The sequence below is a fragment of the Balaenoptera ricei genome, chromosome 1, assembly GCF_028023285.1.
Source record: "Balaenoptera ricei isolate mBalRic1 chromosome 1, mBalRic1.hap2, whole genome shotgun sequence".
NCBI classification, from domain to species: Eukaryota; Metazoa; Chordata; class Mammalia; order Artiodactyla; family Balaenopteridae; genus Balaenoptera; species Balaenoptera ricei.
This window is the reverse complement of record NC_082639.1, coordinates 165,346,990-165,360,688: the sequence shown is the minus strand read 5'-3', so window position 1 is coordinate 165,360,688 and position 13,699 is coordinate 165,346,990. Positions and strand designations below refer to the sequence as shown.

General features: G+C 43.4%; 1 protein-coding gene across 8 annotated transcripts; it reads right to left on the bottom strand.

Annotated features, from left to right (window-relative positions):
• Positions 1–325: 325 nt before the first annotated feature.
• ZBTB18 (zinc finger and BTB domain containing 18) lies at positions 326–9,049 on the bottom strand. 8 transcript variants are annotated; one of them, XM_059940923.1, is made up of 4 exons: positions 8,714–8,856; positions 7,233–8,172; positions 6,351–6,434; positions 326–3,997 (listed from the first exon to the last, which is right to left on the bottom strand). In XM_059940923.1, the coding sequence occupies exons 3-4, from the start codon at positions 6,361–6,363 to the stop codon at positions 2,415–2,417; spliced, it is 1,596 nt and encodes a 531-aa protein (XP_059796906.1). In that variant the 5' UTR covers positions 6,364–6,434; positions 7,233–8,172; positions 8,714–8,856; the 3' UTR covers positions 326–2,414. The 8 variants fall into 8 exon arrangements, with proteins under 8 accessions (XP_059796906.1, XP_059796922.1, XP_059796932.1 ...); XM_059940939.1 differs by having other exon boundaries at positions 7,233–7,379; XM_059940949.1 differs by having other exon boundaries at positions 7,233–7,352.
• Between the last annotated feature and the right edge of the window lie 4,650 nt (positions 9,050–13,699).

Below are 13,699 nucleotides of genomic sequence, written 5' to 3'. Positions count from 1 at the left end.
TACGGATTAGTAGTTGTACAGCATATTACAAAAAATCTATGAAACTTGAGGTTTCACAGATTCACAAATTTCTAGAGAGTTACCTTAAGATTCCTGATCTAGGCTATAGAAAATGGGTCACATTTTTTAAATGTGCATTTAGTATCTTCTTAAATGACTAGAAGCAAAATGTTTGCACACTTACATTTGAGTGATTTAAGGCATTCTAATAATCCATAAGCTCTGTACAGAACTGGTATTAAAAAGAAAGATGCCATGTATGATACATATTTAGGATCTATGTAGGACACAATCACAATTTAAAAAACGCACAAAAATTCTCAGTTCATATAATTTATTGCAGTTAGCACACAGTTTAAAAATTCACCAACACACCAATAGTACAAAACTAAACAGCATTATAAGTTATTCCCCCCTCAGGAAAATAAAACATACTATGATTGTCAAAGCTAGATGTCAGTCTAAGTTTTAGAACAAAGGAAGAATGTGAAACTAATAAAAGGAAAAAGCAATCACTCACAATGACCACAAAAAGAAAATCCAAAAGAAAAGTCCGTTTTCTCACAGACATTGATTGTCTTCTCTAAATTAATAAAAATTATTTCAACATAAACTGTATTTAAAAAAAACTAGAAACTCTTCAAGTAACTAAAGATAATGCTCCAAGGCCATTTTCACAGCTTTTTTTTGTTTGTTTGTTTGCTTTAAATGCCATTACAGCCAAATTAACACACATTTGACCAAATATTTCCAAAACAGTCCAGCAACACACAATGGAGTTTTCCATTCAGTATCTTAAGCACAAAAATAGGCTATGTTTACAGTAGTTAAGGCGATCAAATTTTAAACAAAAGCAATTAAAAAAAAAAAAAGGGAAAAACAGCAAACGTTTTCCATGCTACTCCCATAGACCTTATTTGTAAGTGCAAGACAGGAAAACAAACACTGTGCAAAATGCTTTGCCCTGCGCGCTGGTCATTAAAACCACACGTTGGGCTGCAGCCTCTGCTGCCGCGATACACATAGTCTACTAACCCCCTTCCCCATGTCAATCAAGGCAGTCCAGTCCTTTCAGCCTGGGGCTTTTTCAGTCCATAGAATCTTTTCATGAGTTTGGGGGGGGGGGGGGATGGGGGAGGGGTGGGAGGGAAGGAGGAAGGGAGGGAAAGGAAGAAGGGGAGAAAAAGAAAAGGGGAGCAAAAAAAAGAGAATGACCTATTGTCAATTTGTGCAGTAGTTACTCTAAAAACGCTCAACTGGGTAAATGTGTACATCTAAACTTTGAGCTGGCCTGGGTTTTGTGCAATTAGAAGTTTTGTTATAAAATGCACACTGCACATGCAAATCTTTAAGCCGTTTGTAAACATTTATATTTTCCTTGTTATGTAGCGAAGTTATCAATTTGCAGCTTAAGTTTTTATTCAGCTTAACAGTTTCAACTTAAAGACAGTGGGAAAGTCAATTTAAATTATATAAAATAAAAACAGTGCATTAACGTTCTTCATAACACCAGGTTTTTTTTTTTTTCCAAATGGTGCTATTTTTCTAAGGAAATTAAATAATTTTAAACTCACTCGTTAAAGTTATACAATGCAAACAAAGACAAAAAATATATTGAAACTCATGCATTTCTGTAGCGTTAATATTTACTTTTCAAGACTCAACTAAGAGCATCAACACAACCTGTCAAGTCCTTTGACACCCCCCCAGCCCATGTAATCAATTACAGTATACAATAACAGTAATTCACATTTTTCAACACACAGTTCAACACTGCTGAAGCTGCAATATCCTTTTTCATCCCAAGCAAACCTTCACAAAGACAGCGTCCCAGTGATCCCAGTGTACTTTCAGAATTTCTCTCATTGGGAACCGTCAGAAAACCAGAAGTTGCCACAGAAAGTTTTAAGTCAACTGCTTGTTTAAAAATAGATAATCCAGCATTTCAGAAATTTTCCATTTGGGTCTAAAAGCATTCAGGTTTCCAACAGCCAGAAAAGATTCATGCAATTTGAGACATATAAAGAGGCTAATAAAACTGGAGGGAATTTCTACTTAAAAAAAAAAAGGTGGGAAAAAAAGAGCTCAAAAGACACCGCAGTGCTGACAAAATAGGCCCTAGGAAAGCATTTTGTGATAGGACGATTTGTTTCAAAGGTTCTTATTGGCTTACTTCCCCTACCCCCCTTGAAAGAAAGAAAAAACACCTCTCTATTCTCCGACTTGCTCTAAAGTTTCTTTTACCAGAATGCTAAATTAGTGAGATTCTCATGCTATTCTAAAGTGCAAAAACAAGTTAATACCCCAACCTTTCAGTTCCAGGAAACAAGACTGCTTTTAGACCGTACCACAACTATATAGAGATCTATTTATATATAGGTATATATATATTATTTATATATATATATATAAAATTATTTCCAGAGTTCTTGAGAGCTATCTTCTAAGGTCCAGTCTCTGACAGCGGGCAGGCTCAGCGCCTCGCTTTTGACGGACAAGGAGTTCACCAACTCACAGTGGAACTTGCGGATGTGCCGGTACAGGTCCCCGGACTGCGTGAACCTGCGCTCGCACCACTTGCAGGCGTGCGGCTTTTCGCGCGTGTGCACCACGGCGTGGCGGCTCAGGTTGTGCGAGTACTGGAAGCTCTTGCCGCACTGGGTGCACGTGTAGGGCTTCTCGCCCGAGTGAGTCCTCTCGTGGCGCTTCAGGGTGTACATGCAGGAGAACGTCTTCCCGCACAGAGAGCAGGTGGGCACGTTGACGTCGGCGGCCGGCTTGCTGCGCAGGCCGTCCTGCTCACGGAAGTGCGTGCTCAGGTGGATCTGCAGGATGTGCGGGCTGGGGAAGACCTTGTTGCACAGGGGGCACATGAAGATCTGGCCCGCTGGGCTCAGGATGTTGGAGACGTAGGGCAGCAGGCCGCTGTCCATGCCGCCCTCCACCTGGACCCGCTCGCCCTCGGGGGTCATCATCTCGTCGTCGCTGCCTTTGTCCTCCCGCTCCAGCTCCCTCAGGACCGAGTCCTCCCTCAGCGGAGCCAGGTGGGCAGGCTCATACTGTACCCTGTTATTAGCGCTCACACTCTCTTTCACAGTGCTATGTTCCATGTCATAGTCATTAGTGCCAACATCACTCTCATCACAGGAGGCCTCTTTCTCCACCTTCACCTGCACCAGGTTGCTTCTCAGCACGTCCTGTGAAGAGAAATAAGAGCTGTTCAGATTTTCAACTCCTGAAAGGCTGGACTTGACAGACAGGTCCAGCACACAGTCAACATCTGCCGAATCCCTCACGGAGGTGACAGACCTCTGGGACAAAGACTCTGTCGAGCTGCAGGGGCTGGCTACTGCTTTTCCAGCTGCTGTGGCGTGTGGCTCTGCCTCTCCGCCAGCCTGGGGGATGCCTGCTGAGTCCGAGGGCAATCGCATCCACATGTTCCCAGGCTCGGCCGCCAAGTCCCTTTTGCTAGGCAAGATGTTCAATTTTTCATCTTCCCCTTCATCTTCATCGCTGGGCAAATCGCCTGCCATGTGGCTGCTGCCATCAGAGAGGCTCTCGACTTTGTCCGAACAACTTGAAGCATCTTCTTCCTTTTTGGTGCTGTCGGCCTCTGTGGTGGCTTTCTCTTTCAGCTTCTTTTTGCAGACTTTGACAATGTCATACATGTGGAGATAACTGGCAGCTGCTAGCACGTCTTCAATGGGCAAGTCTTTGAACTGGAGTTTCCCTTCATACATGAATTCAAGCAGGAGAGCGAAGGCTGGGGCTGTAACAATGTCGCTGTTCAGATGAACAATGTCTCTTTTGTCCAGCTGGTCCTTGTAAAAGAGGTGGAAATACATGCTGCATGAAGCCAGTACAGCTCGGTGCGCTCGGAACTGGGCATCTCCCACCAGAACAGTGCAGTCACAAAGAAAACCCTGATGTCTCTGCTCGCTCAGACACTGCAGCAAATGTCTACTATGGTCTGGAAACTCCATACTGTCTTCATAACCTGGGAAGAGAGAAATTTCTCATGAGAGCCTGCTTAGGAACAACTTTTCAAGGCTCTAGTCCCCATTAAAAAAAAAAAAAAAAAAAAATCAGCTTGGGCCACGGAGGTACATGTCCCTGAATTTTAATCAGGCTAATGACCCAAGCACTACCAAATCACACACACAAAACCAAATGCAAGAAGAAAAATGTACACTTTTGAAACTTCTTACCCCAGCCAAACAGTCTCTGATGCATCTCCACCTTCCTTGAACTTTTAGTCAAGTTTTAAAAGCGTTAATTTCAGTACGGTCTCTTACTGAGAGTAAGAATTTAGGTCTCTTTCAGAAGAAATTTAATTAACTCTAATCATCAAATTATGTCCTACAAAACCTACAAAATAGCTTTAATTTCAAAGGGAACAACTCAAATAATGAACAAAGAAAAGTCCCAAACACATTCTGGAAGATTCAGAAAACTTGTTCAACCATCCTTTTTTATTTTATTACTTTTGATACTTGACTGCACTTAGCAAGCACAATTTAAATGCACATTTGGCTGAATCAAGAAAAAAAAAAATGAAATCGCATAATTAGTCCAGAAATTAGCAAACAACTTACTTTTAAAGTCAGAGTGTTAAAACAACAAAAGCCCTGTGTATAAAAACAGATGTTAATGCCTTAAGATTTGCAGGTATAGCACACATGTATGAGATCAGAAGGAACTACACCAACAGATGGAAAAGATCATCTTTACTATGAACAAATCCAAATTTTTTTTAATGAATTGAGAAAAAGAAATGGTTATATTTCTTTGTAAAATCTGTACATCTAGAATATTAAGAACCAGAAGGGCTTTATTTAACTCTGAAAATTCTCATCTAAACTTTGATCTGTTGCAAAGCAAAATGAGTTCCATATTAAAATTAATGCAAACTTTTAAATAAAGGCATATTACATTCAAATGAAACTCAAAAGCTTTACAGGTTCAACATACAAAAAAAGAAAAAAAAAAGTCTTGCTAGTAAAAGAGAAACTATTCTTTTGACCCTGCCATACCTCAGTCAACAGAAAATACTTTGTTTCAACATAATTTGATATATTTTGTTTTCCCACTAGCTTTTATTCTTTCAAATATGCACTGTTGCCCTTATTTTCTGGTGAAAGAGAGTAAAATGGAGGCAGGAGAGACGCATATGTACAAAGGGTCAAAATTCAACCACAAAATTCAACTCCTTAAACCTGACTTCCCCTTTCCTATGACCAGAAGCAAAGTTCCACACCATCCATCTCAAAAAGTGCATTTGGGGAATGGATACATATTAATTTAATATTTAAAAATTACTTCCCTGCTTCTTCTACACTTTGCCCAAGATGGGCTAAAACTTTCAGCCTAACCCAATACATTCTGCAAGATGCCACTGCTAGAATAAACCAAGATTTACAATACAATCACTTTAAGTGCCCCACAGCTAACATCAATCCTAATCCTTGAGAGGGCTAAAAATAAAGATTGGAGGGCAGCTCACAAGGTAGCCGTGATCAAATTAGGAGGCTGAGAGGACAGAGAGGGACGAAGAAGGAAGCTTATAAACATCTGATCCAGCTGACTGTGGCCATATGGCAGCTGCTGCCCAGATAAAGAGATTAAGAATAGAGGAGTGCGATTACAGCTGTCTGGCCAATTCAGGCAGCTCAAATCTACAAGTTCTAAATTAGTCGCTAACACAAAAACTCCTGCAAATAATTATCGTTATGCTGAAATAAAAGATCTCTTAAATATATATTTGAAAGAGAAATGAGGAAACCAGTCAAACTATTCTCCTGGGGACAAAAGTTTTTTTTTTTTTTCTTTTAAAAAAACCTTCGGTTATAAAAGCACTACAGCTGTATGTTGCAGTAGTGCTGCTGAATGTTTTGAAGAATAAAGTTTCACAGTGGAATTAATTACACAACAATCTAGCTTCTTAACTAGAAAAATCTTCTCATGTAAGTTTGAATGCTGGATTCCACAGTTTACTATTTCTCACCACCCCCCCCCCCGACTCCAAAAGCAAAAGAAATCTAAATAGCAGTGAACAACAACAAAAAAAGGATTTTAATCCAAATTGATCTCAAAAAGCAGTATTTCAAAGCCTTTCTTAACATTTCAAAACTTGAAATATTTCTGTATATTAAAGTTATTTACCCGATCGAGCAAAAGGGATAAAAATTAAAACTAAACAAGCCCAAGACTCTCAACTCCAGTAAGATGTTCATTTAATACTCAAGTTCATATTTTATTCTTAAACTGGATTAGAAAAGTAATGTGATTTTTTTAAATTAAATAAACACCAAAACAGAAATATGCTCAATCTAATCTCTTGCTACTCCTACCTTTAGGACACATAAACCTGATTAAGTCCTTTCCTCTGAGTCTTGCTGGCTCCAGGTCTGTTACATCGGTGGAAAAAAAGCAGACTAAGAGACAGATGCAAAGTGGAGATGATGTTAGAGAGGAATGAGATACCTTCTCCACCACAGATCCGCACACACTAACTCCCTGTCTGTGTGTTAGAATAAAAGGCTGAGGGATGGCAGGCTGTCAGCTGCTCTGACATCATGTTCAGATGGAAATGCTACCTCCAGCTGTGCTCCTTTTAATGCCATATGCTACTCCTCTACACTCCTGCCACCAGCTTTTTCTTAGGAGAACTTTTCTCTTCTGTTAGTATAAACAAAATACTTCAAAGTCTCCCTTTTTTTCCAAACTTTCTAACAGAAGAAATTGAAAAACTCAGCATATGGAGTTCTACTGTATTTATGGAATAGCAACACTTCTGTCTTAAGTTGGTGGACTGGCTTACATACTGACAGCACACTCAAGCCACGGTGCTATTCAGGAAATCCAGGTTCACTTTTATTCAACTCCAACGTTTAGTTTCAAAGGCAGGGATATTTTTAAACCAACCCATTTGACATCTCCAGTCCCATTTCAACATTATTACGGCACTTCAATTTTTTTTTTTTTTCTGCTGAGATAATGGTATACATGTCTCAGAATGTTGGAAGACTATTCAGAACTACTACTTCAACCTGGTTCACCTTATTATTTCACTCTTATATAACTACTTATCTAAAACTACCTTCTCAGTAAAATTTCTCACCCTGCCAGTTAATGCAAATTTCAACTCTCAATATCAACAAGCTGAAACTGCACTTTCTGAAATCCTGGAAAGTACTTCAGTTCAATGAGGCAAATTAATAAACAGATACAACCTGCTACAGCCACTTAAAATGAATGCTGCATCTGCGTATCTGATCCGACTTTCTGCTCAGAAAGAGAACTTGGTCTTCCCCTTGATCTGTGTCCCATAACAATCTTTTTTTTGGGTCACTCTGTAATGTTCATGATCACAAGAAAACCTTTCAGGGAGAAAGGGGGAAGGGGTGTGGGAAGCCAGGTCTAGCAAGTTGGGGAACTTTTTAGCTAGATTTGCGGGTCTTTTCGAATGGCTGATGAAGCTGTAACGTAACCCGGGCTGGCCTAACCAGTGCCCTGCAAGGGGCTGCGACATCTGTGAATGTCGAAGTCTCCACAGACTCTTGTGGGAGTGAGGAGCAGAAAAGGCGCTGGGGCCTGAGGCGCAAGTGTCACAGTCCTGGTGATAACCACTCCGTTCTCATTAGAAAACCATGGCCAAGAGTTAAATAAAGAGTAACAAAGACCAAGGTCTCTATCCTGTGCTTCTTGCTTTCCCAAGTCGCAAACCCAACTTTCTCTAACTTCGCGATGAATGACATAATTATGAATGCCTATTTCAGGAGGCACTCTTTGGGGATAAATTCCTTCTCAGCCACACCACCTATTCTGTACAAATGCCCTCGCCTCATTCCAATATATCAGACATTAATCACCCCATTTACCCAGTGGGGTGGGGGGCGAGTGACAGATTAATGAGCCCGGAGCACCGCAATGGGCCAGCGACTCCCACTCCACAAATCAACCCCTTTGCGCCTCGCAGCCTCAGGTCCGGAGAGGTTTTGTGAGGTTGGGTTTTGTTTTTCAAGGAGGTGGGGGTGGGGGTGCGGAGCAGGGAGGGGGTAAGAAATGCAAATCTTTACGTAGTTGGCTGTGCATAAAACACTAGGGGAAAGAGGAAGGTTAAACCACAGGGAAGGAGGTGGAGGGCGTAGAGCCGGTGCAGCAGGAAAACACCTTAAACAACAGACGAGAAAACAGACCCGGGTCACGGCAACAACAAAAGAAAAGTCGTAAGAAGCCGGGGGAGGGTGGCTGCTACCGCTTCCCTGCCGCCGCGGCGCGAGCCCCCGGCAACTGCCCCGGCCCGGGAGGGGCCTCCCCGCGGGCGCCGCCGCAGCTGCAAGGGTCCCCGGAGCCACGGCCGTCCCGGCGCCGTGCAGCTGCACCGCTCCCAAGCCCCCGCCCCGCGCCCCCCGCCCCCGAGAGGCGCCGCCGCAGCTGCACCGGCCGGAGCGCGCCCCGCGCCGCAGCTGCACCGGCCGCACCCCGCCCGACCCGCAGCTGCGGCGGCCCGGCCCCGCACCCGGCCCCCGCCGCTGCGGCGCCCCCCGCCACCCCTAGCTCCACCCGCACAAACTAACTCCACTCGCGGGGCCCGGTCGCCCGCCCGCCTGCCCGCACTGCCCCGCCGGCCGGGGCCGCACAGCCGGCGCCCCGCCCTCCAGGGCCCGGAGGGGGCGCCGGGTCGGGGCCGGGGGCCGGCGCCGGGACTCACACGGAGCGGCCCTAAGTCACCGCGTCCCCGCTGCCGCCGCGTCCTCCGCCTCCCGGCCGCCGCCGCCGCCGGACTTGGTGGGCTTCCTCCTCCGCGGGTCCCCCTCCCTCCCTCCCGGCCCCCCCGCCCCCCAATCCCGGCTCCGTCGCCCACTCCCCCTGCCCCCTCCCTCCCGCCCACCCACCCCCGCTGGCAGCCGGAGGAGCGCGGCGGAGCGAAGAGGCCCCACTCTCAACGGCTCCCCATGGCAGCAGCCCAGCGGCGGCCGCAGCCTGCCAGACACAGCGAGGGAGCGAGCGAGCGAGGAGCGAGCGAGGAGCCCGGGCCGGGGGGCGGGGGGGGGGGGGCGGGGGGAGGGGCGGGGGGACGCACCACGCACGCACGCGGCGGCGCCGGCCAGATGTTCCCCCCCCCGCCGCCCTCCCTCCCGGCGCTGGGCTGCTGCGATTGACCGAAAGCGGCCGGACCGGGTTCCCCGCCCGCCCCCAGCACGCAGTCTCCTCCAATAGGAGGGCGGCTTTTCCGGGAGGCGGAGGCAGTGGCGGGCAATCGTAGGACTGACAAGAGGGCCCAGCCAATGGGAGGGGCGAACCGGAGCTGCCGCTCGCGCGTGCCAATCGCAGGCAGAAACTGTTGGGGTGGGCGGGCCCGAGCGGGCGGGGCTGGTAGCCAGGCGGTGCGGGCGGAGTCGGCGGGAGGGCGCAGCGGCGGTGGCGGCAGCGGCGCCCCTCTGGGGGACTTGGCCGTGAGAAAGTGAAAGGAGCCCGCGGGCGGCGGCGACAGCTGCGCTGGGAGGGGCTTGTTTCCAGGCTAGGAGGCCTCGCGCGCTCTGGGGGTGCGGAGCGAGCTTTTCGGTGTGCGCCGTGACAACCATAAATACAGTTTTGAACGTAGTGGGGCTGGGCTGCTCGAAGTTGCGGAGGTATCCGCCGAGGCAGAGCACCCGGGACACACATGACCTGAGTCCGGCATTAGGTGGCTCCCTCTGCTCCGGCTGCTGTGGGTGACGACGCCCAGGCCCTCGTCTCCCAGAGCGCAGAGGGTAGGACTAAGGGACGTCCTCCCTCCGTCCCGCGCTGCCCCGTCAGCAGGTGCAGGTGCGCGTCGGGCTCAGCGAACGCCACCGGCTTAGACGGGCAGTTTCTGGGCGTCATTCTCAGGGCGTCTTGTCACAGACACAGCGGAGCACCTGTATTTCTCGCAGAACCCTCATGTCACGTGTATTTGCAGTGTTACAAGTAGCCATTCCCAAGTGACCAAATTCTAGAGAACTACAGCAGAAGTGATACTTGCAGAAGCCATAGCCTGATTTCTTAATTGGTACGTCTCAAGCCACAAAGTTAAACTATGGAGGGAAGATGTAAGACTGTTGTATCGTTTCTCCCTCCCTTCAAATAAACTTTTATTCGATTCCTGTTCTTTGCAATTAAACTGTGTTCATCACGGCCACCAAGAAAAGTAGAAACTTCTACCTCAAGAAATTGGAAATCTTGTTGAGGCAAGAATTACAAGTAAAAAGTTGAATAACAAGGGGGAAATCTGTTCTAAGAATATAAAATAGAAAACTGCAGAGTGAGGAAGTTAGTACACTAGTAATTGTCAAGTGAAATGTGTTTATTCTTTGCTAACTGAACTGAGACTGGCAAGCCTGTTGCTAACCAACTTGCCAGGAGACCTTTCAACTGGGCAGAATGTGCTTTCACTTTGTTCCAGGTCAGATGGGTAAACTAAGTTGAAAGTATTGTGTAGGCAAATCAGACATATTGAATTACTAATGAAGTAAAAACAGGAGCACGCAAAATTCCTGCAGCTGATATTGGAATATCCTGTTAGAAGCAGGAGTGATGTTCTCTACTCTTTCCTCAACGTTTTCATGTACCTTCATGATTGATAACTGAGATCAAGGCCATTCTATGACAACTAGAGTTTTTTATTCCATGAACTATATTCCATTTGTGCTTTTGGTGAATTCTAAATCTTTTAGTCGGTTGGTAGAGGGCCCAATTTCAGTCTGACCTGTTTAAAGTTAGGGAAGTTTATAAATATTCTTGATAAAGGAAATACACTCTTTTGAAAACAGGTGAAAAGAAGTGCATGCTTTGCCAACAAGTTCAGGAAAGAATTGGAAAAAGAAATATCTGCATTCTCAAAGTTGTTTCTCACCTACTAAAAGTTAAAAATAATAAAAGTAACATCTCTGGACAAAAAGACAAAGTAATTAATAGTGTCAGCATATGAAATAAGAAGTTCATGAGAAAATTAGAATGTTAAGATTATCCATAAAAAGTTTAGAAACTCAGCTCTGTAGCATGTAAAGCCACAGCTCTAACAAAAATTTTTACAAAAAGCACCTACAGATAGGTTAAATCCCCAGAGATGTGCTGGGGGAGACACTGATGCATCAAAAGTTAGGAACATTGTTTTTTAGATATAATTGTCATCACTAGGATCCGTTTTGAGAGCTGAGTAGTGTAACCAGGAAATGTAGATTAAATAGATACTTAAGGAAGCAAGTTTGTAGTCCCTCAATTATTTAAAATATTTTCTAAATTCATGAAAATGCATGGAATATTCATACATTGTCAGAACCAATAAAAATGTTTCTGGAGTATTTACTGTGTTCAAGAAAGGTACTGTGATGGATACAGAAGACAACAAAAAAGTATGAGACATCTTCTCTCCTTCTTGGAGTTTAAATTTAGTTGGGAAAGAAATGGCATAAATATATAAAAATCTGAACCAATGGAAAAACTAAATAACAATATAATAGGATATGAATGTCAGAGCTAAGTTTAATATTAAATTTTTATAAACATCTTGTCCCTGGTCTCTGGTTGCCATTGCATTTTCTCTGCCCTTTTTTTACATTAAAGACAATTTCTTTTACTCTGACTTGTTTTTTTAAGTGTTATAAACTTACTGTAAAAAATGATACTTTTAATCATCTTTGGAAAGTCATCAGCATACAAATTGTAAATAAAATAAGACTGATTTCTGAGGTATCATAATACAGAATGATGACTATTTTTACTGGGCACCCACTGGAACCATGGAAGGTAAGTCAGACTCTAAAGCACCCCTTCAAGTAAGCTCCTCAAAGTAGGGACTGTTTGGCTTAGCAAATTAGTAAGATACAGAGCTACTTGCCAGAGTTTGAGAGCCAATAATCTTTCTTTTTTTTTCTCTCCCACAGTGGAAAAAATGCAAAAAGTATAGTCTCTAAACTATTAGAAAAATGTACCATTGCTTCCCTCTGGAGGAATCCTAGTCCTAATACAGTTCTGATTAATCCATACTTTTCTGGGAGTCCTGAAATTTAGAATGATACCAGTCAATTTAACCATTCATGGTTAGATTTCTTGCCAGAGAACAAGATTTATGTTTTACTAACACATGCATTTTGACCAATAACAATTTAACACTATAAAACATTGACATACCAAATAAAATTTAATTTGATGAGCAACTCCATAAAATGAATGTCTGACTTTTAAACGTGAACCACAGGTCAAATCTCTGAAAAAAAATCAGTGTTTTTATTACACTTTGTGCAATAGATCATGTTGAAAAAGTTATCTGTGAAATTAATTTTTGAATATTGACTTTTTATAAACTTCAAGTATAATTGGATTTTTTTCTTTAAAAAATAGGGAGGCAAGCATTAATAATAAAAGACCAGCTATTCCAAAGTGTAATGTTTTAAATATAAGAACTATAAAATGTGACAAAATGTGAGTAGAAGTTAACCTGGTTTTGAATCTAGAGAAAAAATACACTAAAATGAAAAATTTGTTGACGCTTCTATTAAGTCCACTTTCAATGTCATAGCACACATGAAATTCTATTAACTTATTTAGATAGTCTCTCTCCATCTCTCTCTTTCTCTTCTGGCTTTTAGAAATGAACAGGTTGAAATGGCCTAAAGGGAGAAGGAGACACAGAAACACAGCTGACACAATAGTAAAAAAGGAGATGAGGAAACTGCAACACACACCACTGTAATGAAATGAAGGAGCATATTTCCTAAAGCATAGTGTGTGTGTGTGTGTGTGTGTGTGTATACACACACACATATATAAAATAATTCCACAAGCACATTATATACCAAATCATTTCTTAGGTTATAAATTCTGTAATACTTGAATCTATTAAATTCCTGAACTATGATAAGCCATAAATAGGAGGTAATTCATCCTGATTCTCAGCCCTGAAGACAGAAATGTTATAAACACTTGACGAAAGGTCCTTAACAGATTTACACAGAGCACTGGGGACAGACCCCCTATACTGAAAGCAGAACGAGCCTACACCAGTAATTCAAATCTATCTGAGGTCTGTTAAAGGGCAGAGAGGAGCAAAAGATACAGTCCTCCCAAAACTGCTTTTCCTGTATAGCCAGTTTTCAGTTGCTTACTGTAAATCAGTGCTTTTACATGACCACCATAAATCCAGAGACAGCATAATGGCTGAAGGAGGCTGATAGCTCAGGCTTGGCTGAGACCAAGACTGGCCCCTTCGGAGAACTTAGGAAGAAAGCAAACAGCCACCCAACCCACACCTCTTTCCTCTCTCTCTCTCTCTCTCTCCATCCCTCCATTAAATTCATTATGCCTCATGGCATATGGAAGGCAAAACAATGCATACAATGACGCTTTTTACAGTTAACTTTGTGCTATAATAGATTCATTATTCTATTGGCGTATGATCCCAGGTAACTTTTGAACCCCAGGTTGGTTCTCTTCCTTGCTACACAGAATGCCTTCCTGCCATCCACTGATGTCAGTTCAATCAGTTAAAAAGTATTTAAATACTATCCTAAACAAAATAAATTTGTAGAGACAAGTCTACCACCCTTAAAAATCACACAGTTCCTCCAAAATCTGAATGTTGGAACTGTTCTATTGTTTTGGAAGTTATATTAATTAAAAGATGCCTTCATTTTATCTGTGGGTTTTTTAGATTTAATTTTTTAAAATAATCTGAAGA